At 38.5% G+C, this 17,355-nt stretch overlaps 2 protein-coding genes across 3 annotated transcripts; one reads left to right on the forward strand and one right to left on the reverse strand.

The window, feature by feature from the left end:
• Positions 1-941: 941 nt before the first annotated feature.
• gys2 (glycogen synthase 2) lies at positions 942-14,673 on the forward strand. 2 transcript variants are annotated; one of them, XM_085902211.1, is made up of 17 exons: positions 942-1,160; positions 1,865-2,046; positions 3,562-3,753; positions 4,209-4,394; positions 5,034-5,178; positions 5,247-5,364; positions 6,613-6,733; positions 6,822-6,928; positions 9,080-9,139; positions 9,219-9,297; positions 10,949-11,062; positions 11,184-11,310; positions 11,590-11,685; positions 11,768-11,931; positions 13,093-13,173; positions 13,717-13,970; positions 14,420-14,673. In XM_085902211.1, exons 1-16 carry the CDS (start codon positions 1,037-1,039, stop codon positions 13,936-13,938), a joined length of 2,118 nt encoding a protein of 705 aa, XP_085758337.1. In that variant the 5' UTR covers positions 942-1,036; the 3' UTR covers positions 13,939-13,970; positions 14,420-14,673. The 2 variants fall into 2 exon arrangements, 1 of the variants encoding a protein (XP_085758337.1); XR_015063121.1 differs by lacking the exon at positions 14,420-14,673 and having other exon boundaries at positions 11,854-11,931; positions 13,717-13,784.
• Positions 14,302-17,322, reverse strand: spx (spexin hormone). Its single transcript, XM_085902214.1, has 6 exons — positions 16,593-17,322; positions 16,309-16,389; positions 16,085-16,142; positions 15,936-15,998; positions 14,841-14,927; positions 14,302-14,498 (listed from the first exon to the last, which is right to left on the reverse strand). Exons 1-6 carry the CDS (start codon positions 16,671-16,673, stop codon positions 14,434-14,436), a joined length of 435 nt encoding a protein of 144 aa, XP_085758340.1. The 5' UTR covers positions 16,674-17,322; the 3' UTR covers positions 14,302-14,433.
• Positions 17,323-17,355: the final 33 nt, after the last annotated feature.

The following is a 17,355-nucleotide window of genomic DNA, read 5'->3' on the forward strand; positions in this document are numbered from 1 at the left end:
GAAATCCTGCCAGAGATGCTCCAAGACACCCTTCATCTTGACCAACAATCAGCCCACACATCATAACTACAACTGCAAACTTCATCTTGGGAGGGAAAAAAAAAACTTATTCTTCCTCTCTTGTGTGCTGAAAGCTTCAAAATATGTTGATATTTTACCGGCCGTCATCCGTTTCGAGTTGTTTTATATCCCACTCGAATAGGTGACCTCGCGCCCTGGTAACTCACAGCCAATCCTGTTTGTCGACGTTTTCAGACACCGTACGTAAATTGCGGAGCAGAAATGCATCATTCATTTCTTTTTCTCAGAAATGTTCACATCCCCGTTTGGGTTCACCCATTTGGATAAGTGACCGAACCAGTCATTCAAAGCTGCCGGCCGTAATGTCATTGCTGGGTTTCAACATTGACATATGCCAAGACAACTCATTTGAAATCATTCGAGTAAAATGCAAAGACATTTCACATTCAAGTCATTTATTGGAAATCAAACCAAGTAAGAATCATTATTTTTTATGATGCTACAGATTTGTTTACTGTTGTATACCAGAATCAGTTTCACTTGAGTTTCTTTTACATACTGATCTGCACAGCTTACAAATTTCGATGCAGCTCTGTTTACCTTCTGGTTTTTAACCTGACGGCACTTGTATTGCTGTCTCTCAAAAGTTAAGTTCCGATTTTAAATCACCGTTTTGGCCCTCCCAACAAATACAAGAGTTAACTGAACTTTCCAACTTCATTTCACAATCTGCTTTATACATGACATCACTAAACCAAAATTTGCTGTCACGTGGTGTGTGCGTGTGAGTGTGTGTGTGTATACGTGTGTGTGTGTGTGTGTGTGTGTGTGTGTGTGTGTGTGTGTGTGTGTGTATACACGTGGGCTAAAGGTTGGCAGCAGTAGGCGGGGCGGCAGTTCTTTACCCTCTATCTCGTCCTACTGTCCCCTCAAGGTCTAATACTGAGTCCCCAAATTTGAAAAATCTCCACAAAGCTTTCTGCAATTTGATCAGAGAAATTTTTTGGGATTGAAGATGCCACTGTCACGGTCTTTGTCGATGACATCTTTAAGTGGCGTATTGCCAGCTTGGGAGGAGGATGAGTTGCCTGTTGAGGATCTGCTGCTCTTCGAGGTTGCCTGGGAAGTTACCAATAAAGGTGAGATATCAAATTTCAGGATTTGGGTTTTCAAAGGTAAGAGGAATTGTTACAATTGTTTTTTTTTTGGTCCACATTTGCTTAAAATTTAGTACACCGTGTTTTCCATTTAAAAAGAAATGTTCAATTCAATTCATTTGAAGAATCCAGATTTTGCGACTAAGAGTAAATATTGAACGACAGAGAAAGTCAAGCCAGTCCAATGCCTTTGAAAAGTTACACATTAAGCGACCAGCCGTTCTTTTAGGTGGACTTCACTATTTCAATGTGGTAGGTTTTACTAATAACATATAAGAATGAATAGGTAAGTTAATTGAATAGAAACTTATGTCATAATTGTGTTGTAATAATGTAATCATCAGAATGTATTCCGTCAGTTTTAAAACGGGTTAAATTTTTTAAAATTATTTTTAATGATTAATTATCAGTATTTTTTTTAACTGGTCACATTGTCCAGTTCAGAGGCCATTCAGGTGTTTATGCTGTCCTCTGAGATTAACGTCATTACAACGTCATTGTGAGCTCAGCAAGCAGGAATGGTCTTTCATAACAGTGATGTTTTTTTCCAAGTCAGATAGTGGAGGTGGAAAAAAAAAAACAAACAAACACTTGCACATGTTTTTAACCTGTATACTGGACCACGTGAGATATGGCAGTTGAACAATAGTGATCCATGAAATATGTTTTGGTTTGCGTTGGTACAGTCGGAGGAATCTACACTGTGATCCAGACCAAGGCCAAGATCACGGTGGATGAATGGGGGGAGAACTACTTCATGTTGGGGCCGTATTTTGAACACAACTTTAAGACACAGGTGGAAGCTTGTGAGCCACCTTTTCCTCCAATCAAGAAGGCCATGGATGCTCTCATCCAAAATGGCTGCCAGGTGAGCAGAATTTCTTGACAGACATGTCCCAGTATGAATAAAATGATGATTTTGGAGTTGAGGATTCTGCCAGCAATATGGAACTATTTATTTATTTATTTATTTATTTATTTATTTGAAATAAATTAGGGCGGCTCGGTGGCGCACTGTTTAGCACGTCCAATGGATGGATTATAATTAAACGATATATCTATGTTAAAAAAATCACTGGGTTTAATAACAATAATAATACAACACGTTACATAATAGCAACATATTTGTATAGGTAGTTCTATTTTAATGGTCTCTTCTTATATGATGTCGTTAAACATCCATCCATCCATTTTCTGTACTGCTTTGTCCCCACGGGGTTCGTGGGTGTGCTGGAGCCGATCCCAGAGGTCAATGGGGCAGTCGGGGGGGGGGGGGGGGGGGGGGGGGGCTGAACCGGTTGCCAGCCAATGGCAGGGCACACAGAGACAAACTGTCGTTAAACAGTTAGTATTTATTATTTATTGAATTATATAATATTATGAGATTTCTTTCACATTTCTTTCTTCAGCTATACATTTAACCACTAGATGGCAATTGTACACCATGGATTACCTTTACAGTAGGCGTTCTGCTGTCTGCTGTGGCTATATGTGAGGAGTAATTAAATCTATTTAAAAGAACAAAAAATTGCCACCCAAAAAAAAAAAAAAAAATTCTTATTTGAGTTTGCTTTTTTAAAAATTTCTACAATTTGGACTGATTCAATGGCGGTTCGGTGCCGCACTGGGTAGGACGTCCGCCTCACAGTTAGGAGGGTGCGGGTTTGATTCCCCCTCCGACCCTCCTTGTGTGGAGTTTGCATGTTCTCCCCGTGTCCGCGTGGGTTTTCTCCGAGCGCTCCGGTTTACTCCCACATCCCAATAACATGCTTGGTAGGCCGATTGAAGACTCTAAATTGCCCCTCGGTATGAGTGCGAGTGCAAATGGTTCTTTGTCTCTGTGTGCCTTGCGAATGGCTGGCATAGGCTCCAGCATGCCCGTGACCCCCGTGGGGACAAAGCGGTTCAGAAGATGGATGTATGGACTGATTCAAACCCTTCCAGTTTTAATTTTCTCAGTTTACCCTTACTGATACCAATATATCCCACTCAACAAAAATCAAACATTTTCAAACTCAACATACCCACAAAAAAATCCAAATGATTATTTTTAATTATGTTTTCTATTCTTTTGACCAATTCAACTTTAAACTATTCAGTTGATCCCAACCGACGCCAATAATTCATTTACCAAAAATACAACATTTTCCGAATTAAAATACCCACAAAAACAAAATATATTATTCTTAAACATTTCTACATCTTTTGACTGATTCAAACCATTCCAACTTTAAACTGCTGAGTTTATTCTTAAAATGCTAAAAACTCTCACTTACCAAATGTTCTACATTTTCACCTTTAAAGTACCCACCAAAAAATATGAAAAATGTATGATTTGTATATGTTGACGCTCAAGTGACTTTTTGTTGTTCTTTGTGACAAGGTTTATTTTGGCCGCTGGCTAATTGAGGGCAGTCCCTATGTGATCCTTTTTGACATTGGTTCTGCCGCTTGGAACCTGGACCGCTGGAAGGGAGACCTGTGGGAGACCTGCAACATTGGCCTGCCATACCAAGACCGAGAAGCAAACGACTCTCTCATCCTCGGCTCACTGATTGCCTGGTTCTTCAAAGAGGTCACTAGTATTTTTTTCTTTAATAGCCAACCAAACATCAACATAGTTAGTATGTTTCAATTAACTGAGGCTAATTCTATTTTTGGAAACTTGAGTTTATTTTCTCAACACTCAAGTCTGATAGAACTATCTCTAGTGAAATCGGCCTAAAATAAGCAAAAAGCTGCAACAAAATGCCACAATCCAAAGAAGTTCAAGAACAGCATTTTGGGACACGGTATGTCTCTTTATGTCTGACGTAACATAGCATTTCAGAAAAAGAACATCATAAGTCAAACATTGTATTGGTAGTGTCATTTTCGGCTGCTTTGTTACTTCTGGGCCTAGACGAGTGAGTTGGTGGAAACAATGAATTAATTCTACTCTAAACCAGAAGAATCCAGGTAGTGATATTATAAACATATGAAGTGAACTCCGTCCAGGGTCGAAAAAGAATTTAGCTTTTTTGTTCCCAGTTAACAGATCAGCTTGGAGACAAGCCTAATGTCATCGCACATTTCCACGAGTGGCAAGCAGGTCCGGGCCTCATTCTCTGTCGCTCTCGAAAGATCCCCATGGCAACCGTCTTCACTACTCACGCAACTCTGCTGGGACGATACCTCTGCGCCGGGAATGTTGACTTCTACAACAACTTAGATAAGGTAAAGTTTAAGTCAAGGTTACGAGATCACCCCAAGAAATTTATAAGGAACGTTTCCATTGTCATACGCATTATTGTTGTCATTATTATAGTTCAATGTTCCTTGTAGTGTTATTTCATGTAAATTGACCACAGACTGTGGACCTTTACAAGCAGAGTATTGTGAAATATTTTGAAATGTGTGTAAATGGGTTGGAGTGGGGTTTTGTAATTGGCCCATTGGAAAGGTCAACATGGAGTTAAAGGCCACTCACCGACTGAGTGGATAATTGACAACAAACTTATACTCTTCGACCTGAACAGTGAATGCACATTTTCTTCATCAGTTTTATGGATGGAATCATTTGCCGTATATGATCCATTTTCCCACTTTATTGTGAACACAGTCTGCTTCAAAAAGTCTTAAGGTATTTTGTGACAAATGTTGCTTGAGTTAAGACAGATTGTCACGATTGTCACAATACATAGATGGATTGATATGAATTGTTCGGACCAATGCAGTGTGGTTATGGCGCTAGTATTAGATGGAAATAGCATCTTTACTCCTCCAGTCAACGCTGCAGTGCATAAGTATGTATGTTCAGCATCAATTCATTTTAACTTTCACTTTTTTTTTTTTAACGTGTGTGTGTGTATGTAGTTCAACATCGACAAGGAGGCTGGTGAACGTCAGATCTATCATCGCTACTGCTTGGAGAGAGCTGCTGTCCATTGTTCTCATGTCTTTACAACAGTTTCGCAGATCACTGCTGTGGAGGCCAATCATATCTTACATAGGAATCCAGGTAGACATGAGTTTAACTTTACGATAATGGATGTGAATTTGATAGATTATTATGTGTTTCTGGAACAGATGTGGTGACTCCTAATGGACTAAATGTCAAAAAGTTCTCAGCCATGCATGAGTTTCAGAACCTACACTCCATCAACAAGGCTCGCATCCAGGAGTTTGTCAGAGGACACTTCTATGGGTAAGGTGACTTGTTGATTGAATATCAAAAAACACTACTAATACTTGTCCTTTCATTATTTTTGTTGGGTTTTGATGTGACATTTCAATTTGATGACAGGGTTTTGATGTGACATTTCAATTTGATGACAATCACAAATCATGTATGGAACATTCTGTGACACGGCAGTTAGCGTAGCAGCTAGCATAGTGACAAAGCTATTGCCCACGCAGCTTGAACAATACAGTTAAGTCACCAATAACGGAAAAAGAAACAAAACTTCCCAAGGGTCTTTATATTCATTATTGAGTCAACAAGGCTAGCTACTATACCTGAGGTACAATATTTAAGGCTAGCTACTATACCTGAGGTACAATATTTATTGTTAATTTTCAAGAAATTGCAAAGATTTCAAAGTAGGTATGACTGACGACGTTTTTTTTTTTTAGGACACGAGCCGTCATTCGACCATGTTTTGCTTTGACCTGCAAGCGCAGACTTGAGATAAGAGTATTGTATTGTGGCAGTGAACTAAACTCAACAAACTTTGTACTATGTGTCACTCTAAAAGAGGCTTCGAACGGTTGTTAATAATAATAATAATAATAATAATAATAATAATAATAATAATAATAATAATAATAATAATAATAATACATTTGATTTGTAAGGCGCCTTTCATGGCACTCAAGGACGCCGTACAAAGATAAAATAACATACGCAATCACATATAAAAACAGTATAAAAGCAAGGAAACATCTGCAGCAGAATGAGGGGTTCAAGTATATGCTTGCTTAAAGAGGTGGGTTTTTAGGTGGTATGCGAACTGTAAAATGGAGTCAATGTTTTGAATGTCAGGGGGGATAGAGTTCCAGAGACGAGGGGCAGAGCAGGCGAAGGCTCTAGCTCCCATAGTGGACAGACGGAATGGGGGGACGGTGAGGGTAATAGTAGATGCGGACCTAAGAGACCGGGTGGGAATGTTAATGTGGAGGAGGTCAGTCAGGTATGGAGGGGCGAGGTTATGGATGGCCTTAAATGTATAGAGGAGGATTTTATAGTTAATGCGGTGTTTTATAGGAAGCCAGTGAAGTTGGAGCAGAACAGGAGTAATGTGATGATGGACAGGCGTTCTGGCGATGATGCAGGCAACAGCATTTTGAACCAATTGCAGTTGATGGAGGAGTTTGTGGGGGAGGCCAACAATTGTCACATTGAATTGTCACATTATAATTTGTATAAAAAAATAATAATCATTTATTTTAACAGACATCTGGACTTCAACCTAGATAAAACACTATTCTTCTTCATCGCTGGCCGCTATGAGTTCTCCAACAAGGGAGCAGACATGTTCCTCGAGTCACTATCCAGGCTGAACTACCTGCTTCGAGTGAGTCTTCATTCTGAGAGCAATTCCTCTGTTTGGACCAGTCTGCCCACTGTGTAAATTGTTTCTTTTTGGTCAACCTCCTTCACAGGTCCACAGAAATGATGTCACAGTGGTCGTTTTCTTTATTATGCCAGCAAAAACCAACAACTTCAATGTGGAATCCCTGAAGGGACAAGCTATACGCAAACAGCTCTGGTATGTGATGCAGTTGTTTAATTTCATGTTCAAGATTTTTAATTTGTAAATTGTCATGCATAGTGGATGGAGATGCATTAACTTCTGACCAATCTCACGACTGAGCTACATTGTTGACCGTCAGTGTTTCAAATTCCTCCACCCTCACTCTTGCCCCTCCATCCCCTTTATTCATGTAAATACGTGTATTGTCGTACATGTTGTGTAATACTGTAACATCTAAATCCGTAAATCATACATATATATAAAAAAAAAATGTTTTCGTTCCATTTTTTCAAAAACAGGACATTATTTCAAATTAGTAGTGCAGAAAAATATGAATTATGATTAAATTATTGGTTCAGTCTGATTAGTTGTCAATTAATCATTGTACTTTTACTATGAATAATAACTTGAAGTCTGAGGGAGACACCTTTTAAGCCCGTCAGGGTTTCTAGTCTTCCTTGCGCATGACAATTTTTATTTTTTATTTTTTTTTATTCATGTGACATTTGTGTTATTTTGTGTGTGCTAAATAAAAAAAATAAAAATTAAAAAAATGAACAGAAGCTATAAAAAAAAAAGTTACATGAAGTGGTTGATCGAGAGGGTTTCTTTTCAATTACCCTCAAAGTTGATGTGACCTTGAACAAACGGTTAGTGCGTTTGGCTGTTAACCGAAATGTTAATTATTTATGTCTGTTATGACATCTTGAATTGGGCTGTAAATCTAATATGTAACATTATTTTACAACCCTCGGTGAGTCTGGCAAATATAAGCAATGTTTAATCGTTTGACCCCTGCCACAGTCACTCCAATTGGCCATTGTCAGATAACAAATCTTTAGAAGGTGAATCAAACTCTCAGCAGGGTACCTCTGTGGTCCAACCAGATAGTACATCTGACTGTTAACTGAAAGGTTGGTGCTTCAACCTCACACAGGAGCGCTGATGTTTACTGATGGCAGTGATTGATCTTTGAATCATGAGTCAACTCTGCCTATGAATTGGAACAAAACAGCTATACTTCCTGGAGAGCAGGGGATAGCATGTTCTGATGGTCATCAAATGGTTGTGACTGCAGTCCACCCAGTGATGTCTTTGTGTTTTGACCACAGGACTTTATCTTTGAATCTAATGAACAAGGCCCCGATGAACTAGGCTTCTCAGACCTCTATAATTGAGTCAATTATATGCAAAAAGTTGAATCTCATTTTGCATAGCACTCGCTTGGAGAGTGTCACTTGTCTTGAAAAACTGAACAATACTGCTCAGTCTCTGTGGCGCATTCGGCTATAAACTGAAAGGTTATTGGTTTGAGGACATCCAGGAATGCCTCCCTTTTGTGTTGGGAAGACTTATTATTGAATCTGGGTCACAGAGTCAACTATCCCTGTGGATGGAAACTATTGGTGAGTTGAATATCATGTCGTATGCCATTGGATATGGCCAGATCACTATCCTTTAAAAGCTGAATCAGTCTCTGTGGCGCACCGGGTTAGCGCATTCGGCTGTTTACTGAAAGGTTGGTGGTTCAAGTCCCCCCAGCCATGTATATGCTGTCTGAAAGCAATACTTAAATTTTGGTTCGCATATCTGACTCGAGATGGAAGCGACACAAATCTTTTTGGTTCGTCTACCATCTGGTTCTCAATTCATCTCTCTTAGACACTTCATTTACACACAATTTCTGCCATGAGTTGAATCACGTTGCTTTTGTTCCGACTAAACAATATGACATCACAAGCATTTAAATCAGATTAAAATACTTGGCAGCATGTCTCTGTGGTGCAATTGGTTAGCGTGTTTGGCTGTTAACTGAAAGGTTGGTGGTTTAAGCCCACCCAGGGATGTTTCTCTTTACTGACGGCAGTGATTGATCTTTGGATGATAGAGTCCAAGAGTCAACTCTGCCTGTGAATCAGAACAAAACAAATGGATATACTTGCTGGAAAGTAGGTGTCAGCACGTTTGGATGTCCATTCTTCAGGAAGGTCCTCCTGCTCCTCTTCCATGTAGCGTTACTTTTTTTTTGGTTCAGAGTGACCCGACTACATCTTTATTTGAGGAGAAATTTGCATTTGGATGGATATAACATATTGGGCAAACCAAAATAAAAACCACATAAGCAGACAAAATGGTGACTTACACATCACTATTTCTATTCCACAGGGATACTGCTCACATTGTGAAAGAGAAGTTTGGGAAACGACTCTATGATGCTTTGTTAATGTAAGTAGAGCTTGTTTGTAAAATGTCGTTTTCAATTCTGTTCTAAATTGTAGACATAAATAACTGGTGTTGTAATCAGAGGTAAGATCCCTGATATGGACTCCATTCTGGACAGAGATGACTTCACTATCATGAAGAGAGCCATCTACGCCACTCAGGTACTGTCCAACTTCAGGCCCAGTCCTGGTTTGCTCTTCTGCTGTATCTTGAGTTTTCTGCAAGTGTTGTCAGTGCTTTTCTTCTTCTTTTAAATGTTATGCTGTATCGATAGCATTTTAGCCATTCTCATTTCAAATAACAACTATGTAAAATCCATATCAATCTGCCATAGTGCTCCCTGAACTTATTCTTTTAAGATTTCATCATGGCAACATAATGGCTGGCATGTTAGCGTTTCCGTTCCTATATTTTGTAAAGGTCAGGTTGTCAAATGCGCTCAGGTTGCTATCTTGCAATGTTAGTATCGCAACTGTTTGCCTTTTAGCATTTAATCGATTCTCATTTGTGAACAATGACAGCGCACAATGTAAAATTGTTATTGCTATGCCTTTGACCTGTCTGTACTCAGGTTAGCGTGTTGAGATTTAATGAATTCTTTCATGAAATATGAGCAGTATGCTAATGTTAGCGACAAAGAGCAGGCCAGTTTTAAGTGACAGTCATTCGAACTACATATTGTATGCCGAGTGTTCAAAGTTCAAATACCTCAATAGCCTTATCTCTATCTATTTTTCTGAATGGAGTAAGCATTTCCTTACTAGCGATCAATGAAAGTGATGGTGACCCCTGCTACTGAGTTATTGAAAGCTGTATGGGGGTAGATCCTCATGTGTGGTAAAGCATGAATGAAGTTCAGAGCCTTAATTACCTTCTCCTATCCCAGACTGTGGTTTAATAGACTGGTTGTGTCACTGTGATGTATTTTACAACAGACAGTTAAAATCCAAATGCCTATTAAAAGCTCTTTCTCAATTCAATGGATTTATGTTAATGTCAATATTTCTGAGGTATGAAATTGAGTGCAAATGGAATTGACTAAAAATGTCTGGTAGGGATGATAAACTGAATGTCCTCATGGGTACTTTTAAAATGAAGTGCTGTGATTTGTAGTTCTTCATTTGCTGTCTCTCCCATTTTCTCACTCTTTTCAATAACAGCCTTGTTTATTTCACAAGTTTCACAACCATTTACTGTCAGGAATGTTTCATGCTGCAGTCCAGGGAGGCAATACAGCTTTAAATGTCAGCTACCTCTGCAACAATTCTACACTTTAATATTTCATTTCACAATTTAACCAGTGCTGTTCAGGTATTTTATTCAGGCAAAAAAATGGTTTGGGGTTAGGATTTCAGAATTTGGAGTTGAAGTGATCTGTTGAATGACATGAATCTATTTTTTGTAACACGTTATCAGTAAGCTTGGTCAAACAGTATGAGCCCCAAACATTTTACACCAGGAATCACAAAAGTACTCTCCTGAGTACCACCATAATGACCAACAGTAAAATTGTTTGTTAGCGTATGGAATATATTACCCCAGCATACCATAATAAGAACCCTGACGATTCGTAACGATGAGACAAATGAGCAGGAATTTGATGTGCTGACAAAAATTATATTGTGAATAATTACCAGTTGACTGGAAGTAGAACGAAGACCTGTTAAATCACAAGATAATTAGAAACTTTCCTAGTTTTTACAGTGCATTTTGCATGGTGACTCATCAGACCTCATTCGTTCGAGGTTTAGATCATGTGTACTGATCCATCAATAAATCAATCAATCAAGAAAATGACTCTTTGAATTACAGAGACACAGCCTCCCCCCAGTGACAACCCACAACATGCTTGATGACTCGTCAGATCCCATTCTAGCCAACATCCGACGAATCGGCCTCTTCAATTCCAGGAATGACCGTGTCAAGGTACTAGAATGCGTATCAATTTCTTCTCTGAATTGAATTGTACTTGTCTTATTGCCCATTTGTTGAGTTATCGGATTTGGATTTCAGTCAACTTGTGTTCTTAACTGTTTCTCCTTTACAGGTCATCTTCCATCCTGAATTTCTATCCTCTACGAGTCCTCTACTACCACTGGATTATGAGGACTTCGTCCGTGGTTGTAACCTTGGAGTATTCCCCTCCTACTATGAGCCTTGGGGATACACACCGGGTATGGTTTGAAAATGTGGCAAAACGTGGTTCCTTTTGCGTATACCAGTTAGATCAAGATCAGTTGTGTTTGTTAGCAGTCTCAAGCCAAAAACTGCAAAACCAACAATTTACATTGTTACTGTCAACTGTAACTGATCAGATCCAACAAAAAGAGCTGGAATGGAAAGTAGCGTTGTAGTCAACACCACACCAACGGAGATCAAGACATCATCGAGACTAGAGATAATCAAGACGATTGTGGTGACCATATTTCCTGAATCTTCTTCTGCCTCTTCAGGTGAATGTACTGTAATGGGCATTCCCAGTGTGACAACTAATCTTTCTGGTTTTGGGTGCTTCATGGAGGAACATGTATCAGATCCTGCTGCCTATGGTGTGTAGACACATACGCACCTACATCGTGTAATTGCCAATAATCCAGACAAACTAACATCTTTTCCTCACTCTGTTCTCAGGTATTTACATCGTGGACCGGCGGTTCCGTTCTGCCGAAGAGTCCTGTAACCAGCTGACTCAGTTCATGTTCAATTTCTGCCAACAGTCACGGCGTCAGCGCATCATCCAGCGCAACAGAGCAGAGAGGTTGTCTGACCTGTTGGACTGGAGATACCTAGGACGGGTTTGTTCATGCAAAACACTTAGGATTCAGTTTTATGGATCATTGGGAATTGGAATCTGCTCTTTGGCATTTCAAATGATAAGCTCTCCAACTTTTGCCGGCTTTTCTTACAGGTTCTTTTGATAGTTTTTTTTTAAATCAGATAAAAATACTTGCTCTATGGGGTTTAAGTCTGTAGATTCAATCTGAAACTCATTTAGCCATTCATTTCTTATACCGCTATCCCATCTGATCTTGTACAGCAGAGGTGCTCACACTTTTTCAGCATGTGAGCTACTTCTAAAACAACCAAGTCAAAATGATCTACCTACACGCCACAAAAATGCAAAACATAGAACTATTTTCAAATGTATGAAGGATTCTTTGTATGTACAATGTATGTTGATGTAACTTGCGTAACTGAATAGGCCAATATTGCACAACACACATAATAAATATTTCATTTTTATGTAATTATGTGATGATAGGCTGACAAAAAAAATTTTTACGTCACGCTGCGATCGACCAGTACTGCCTTCGACCGACGTAATGAGCACCCCTGTTGTACAGGAAGCAGGCTCCGACCTGGACGTTAGACTTCTCGAAGTTGTTGCTGATACACTATGAAGTGACTAAACCATATATATAGTCGCTGACGAACGGAGTTAGGACGTGTGCCTTTGCACTTGACGCAGTAAGCAGACAGAGAGTTTGGTTGGTGTAGGTAAAGAAAAGACGTAGAGGTTTATTTTCCAAATGAAACACGGCAAATAACTCATAACATAAATGTAATCAAAATAACCACGTATAGTTCTCACCGTAAACACGAATAGCTCCAATGCATTGACACAGTCGAAAATTGTTTACTTCCTGTCAATCCCACCGGTGTTCAAATTCGCTGTGGGTTTTATAGCAATTCAAAAATAACACAAAAGGACAAAAATGGCTCATAGACATTCCAAAAGTATTTTTTCTGGGTCACTTGATGTTTTTGTCATCAACTGCTGTTCTTTTCCTTGATCCAACTGTCCGGTGTACGTTGCTTGCTTCTTTAAGGCCAGTCCAAACGGATATGTTTGCCATATTTTGAAAGGCATTACATTCTAAGTGTGTTTTGAATTTTTTTTTTTTTTTATAAAATCAATGACAATTTTTCTTTTTTTTTTTACTTCTCATTTACAGTTCTACATTCACGCACGCCTCCTTGCACTCAGCAGAGCTTTCCCTGACAAGTTTAAAGTGGACCCCGTGGCACCTTTGAAGGTCAAATCCAAGGCTCCAAATTAATAATGTATTTGGGTATTGAAAAAAAAAAAAATCTCACATTTATTGCTAGATTTTTGTTTAAATGTCAATGCAATGTTACGCTGCTTCACACTAGTCGAGCTGTATATATCTTGTGAGCAAAGAATGGAGTGAAAATATAATATACTGGGAATAATCCAGAGAAAGAATTGTTTGCTTACCTTCCATTCATGAATTTTTGGAGCCACGCTCATGTTCAGGTGCAGGTGGTTGCATCTGACCCACATTTGTTAGGCCTTAATTGGCAGCTTAGCATTTGGAAGATTGACAAGCCATCACTTTGGCGTGCATTGACACTACGACTATGAATACCAAGACTTCCTTTTGCTCAGATTTTAGGGATATATTGATCTTATACATTTGATACACAGAATGTACATTTGGATAATGTCACAAAAAGAGTCGTCTTCTTTTTTAGTGACTTTGTGACAAAGTCTTTTGATTTTAGATGGTGTCTTTTGACTTTAGAATTAACCATCAGCCATTTTTTCCTCTCCACAGACGGAAGGTTTCCGCTACCCCCGGCCTTACTCAGTGCCCCCCTCTCCGTCCGTGTCTGTCCACTCCACACCCCACCACAGCGACGTGGAGGATGACGATGATGATGAACCCTACGATGAAGACGAGGAGGCCGAAAGGGACCGACTGAACATAAAGGCTCCCTTCGTCCTGGGTGCTGCGCCAGAGGGCAAGAAGAAACAACCAGGGGAATCTGGAAACTGAGATTTAACTGATTTCCAGGATTCCAAAAGAAGGTAAATTGAGATTATGCAGGTGCCAGTACAGATAATTAATGTTTATTTTACGTTTTACATTTTCACCTGTCCCTTTTAGCGAACATATAAAGAATCTCCATTTTTGTTTTCTGGAGAATTCTTGGGGTATGTAAAAAAAAGAATATTTGCGGCGACCCCATGATCCCTTGATGAAGGGGGGACAGAAAACAACTTTCTAATCAGGGTGGTGGGAATTTGGGGAAAATATCTGGCCTATCTATTTCAAAGCATGTATGGATAGAAATGCTGTAAGTTCAATTCATGAATGCAACTTCAGATATTGTCACAGAATTCATGTTTTCAGGTTAAATTCTGTTTATTAAAACACCACATTTCAAATATACAGTTTTCAGATTTGCTGATAGAGTATACAAAAGACCTTTTCTTCTCCTCCACACAAAAATGAATAACGACATCTTTCAAACTAGGAAGTGGAGCGCTTTCAGAAGTATTCTCTCTTCCACATTGGCATTTCTTGAAAGTACACCTCCTCTGGATTTTCATCAGCTACACAAAAAAGAAAAAGACAAGATGATTAGATTTCAGTGGGAACAGTGCATCAGTTCATTCAAATTGTCTGATTTGTTTTAATATGCACTTATCTCTGGATGCTAAATGTTGCTACAATGACATTGTACTTACAACTGTAAAAAATAAATAAAAAGATGAAACCCTAAATCTATTTGAGATCATTACTGTAAAAAAATAATTTCAGTAACAATCATGCCTGTGTATAAAAAATCTGAACTAATGATGGAACCTGTTGTTTCTTGGCCTGAATAGACAATAAATAAATAAATAAATAAATAAATAAATGAGAATAAAAAACATATTTCACTCTGTTTTTACCTCCATTGCTGGCCTGCTGCAAAAAGTTGAGCAAAATGGTGGCAGCTTGGTCCACGCTCAGCTTCTCTGTGTTCTGACTGCGGGTCTCTGTTGAGAAACAGATATTATTCTGGAGTGTTTAAATTTGTTCCAAACAAATAATATTTAATTTTGGTTGTTTTAATTAACTTTGATTACGGTTTCCAATACCATATTGATGTGACTCAAAAATATGTGGTCAATTTTTTTTTTTTGCAGAAACGACGTGTAATTGGAATTTATTCTCTTAGCAAATGTTAATGAAAATATTTTTCTCAAATTATTTTTTATGAATTTAGGGGGGGGGGGGCGGAACCCTTGTCTATGAGTGTTCTTCTAATGGAATAGTTGACAAGTGAAACGTTTTGTGACGTTTACGTGATAAATGTGGAATAAGTATCCTTGCAAAGTGGGTTGGCGTTATCGTTGGGGTCGTCGGAGGGTACGCACGGCGGACGAGGCTTGTTCATGGTTGCTAGCAGAAACGTGGTTGGACTACCACGAGGTGGCGGTGTTGGCTGCGCTGAAGCTCCCAACGTCATTTGTATCGATAAATTAAATAAAATATAAATAAAAATAAAATATACATTGTATTGATAATGTTGATTCATGTAGATTGTAGAATGTCAAAATGCTAAGGTTTGGTAATTTTAAATCCACTATAAATGTTCGGTAGCCTTCCCAGTATATTTTTCAAAATAAGTTCTCTAAACAGCTTTCTGAGTAACATTGCTCGTTATTTGATGTGAAATCCCAGCATAAATGATTCGACTCTGAATATTTTAGAAGCCAGCAAAAATACCGATGCATGTGTAACTATTGGAAAAAAAAAAATCAAAACTTATTTTTGTTGATTATAAATTGTCATCATGTACCTGTGAAGCGATTTGATCACTGTTTGTAATAAATAGAGGAATCAAAATATTTTTGTTATCCGGGAGTCCAGGATTTTGGGACCCGTAATAGTGATGTTTTTTTTTTTTTTTTCCTTCATGTCAACTGTTCTTTTTAACTGTTTAGCAATGACAGAAATATTTTACCTTTCACTTTTACTTATGTAGTAATTTACACTGGTACCTAAATGTAAAGTGTCATACACGTCTCCCTCTTTCCGGTCCTCTGAGATGAACCTGCGTCCTTCTGAGAAATTGCACAGAGTAAAGCATGACATTTGCAGAATAAAACTTTTAAAGTAACTAAAATATAAATTTAGCTACAGTACGTACGAGTGCCTTTAAGGTACAACATAGCCTGCGGTGTCCAGTTTCTCCTTTGGAAAGAGCCCTTAAAGTTAGAAAGAAAAAAAAAAAGATTGAAAAAAAATGAATTATACACTCATACATATTTGTTTAAATAACACATTTAAAAAAAAAAATAAGACAAAAAGATAGATTGGGCATTGTTCATATTTCTGGTAATTTAAGAAAAACGTAAAGAAAACAAACCTTACCTTCGGCGCACTCTGGCTTTGCGTGACAAATGCAACCAGTAACAGAGTGAGAATATAAATTAAAGTGACGGTCTTCAAACCCTGTACAGAGGTAAAATCATTTAATATACAATGTCATAACGTAATTTTGGATTATAACACCGTTTGCATATTATGATTTGGTTACGAAACATTCAAAATATCAAAAACCGCTGAAAACTCCAGCCACAATAAATCAATCCAAATGCAACATTGTTACAAATTCAATCTTCCAAAGTGTCACTTGAATGAATCTTAATACTTACTTTCATGGTGAATAATATCTCACAAATTTGGGTGTCCAGAAGCCAAGCGGATACGGGTGAAAAGGTCCTGAAGGATTTCATCTGCTCTTCCCCCTCCTCGTATTTATATCCTCAAGACGGCAGAACCTCCCAGTGGCTCCCCTTTTCTTCATGCTTGTTGCAATAGGTCACGACAAATTGATGAACGGGGTGGGCGGGTGGCCAAGGCGCGAATGAATGGAGCCTACCGATCAATTCAACGTGTTCATTGACTGGATGTAGTATGCTGTAAATATTTCTGAATTAAAAACGCTGCTGTAAGCAAATCCAGCTTTGCCAACGGTGCAATTTTTTCAGAATGATATTTAGGGTGCGGGGAAGGAAGACCAATAGAAAATGAGTCAGTTGATGTCAATAGTGTCCCACAGACTATTGCGCATAAAAGCAAACAATGGAAGAATGAAAGATGGGTCTTACGCAACTCCAACTACCAAACCATTCAATGTACTTGCAATTCTGTTCAAAGTGGGCAACACAATGATTCTATTTGGTTTATCGTATCAAACCCCATTTTTAAGGTTCCATCATAAAATCTATGCAATACTTAATGGTAACATTTGTCACTTTCATTCTCAAGAAATAATTTGGAGTATTGTCTGGCTTTGGTTGCATTACATTGAAATAAAACAGCGACACTTCTTTATTCAACCACTGGTTAATAATAATCAACCAAAAAAGAAAACGGTGACATTTTTTCCCCTCTCCATTTTGTCACAAAACATCC

This window comes from Syngnathus leptorhynchus, chromosome 21 (assembly GCF_054491065.1).
Source record: "Syngnathus leptorhynchus isolate UIUO chromosome 21, UIUO_Slep, whole genome shotgun sequence".
NCBI lineage: Eukaryota > Metazoa > Chordata > Actinopteri > Syngnathiformes > Syngnathidae > Syngnathus > Syngnathus leptorhynchus.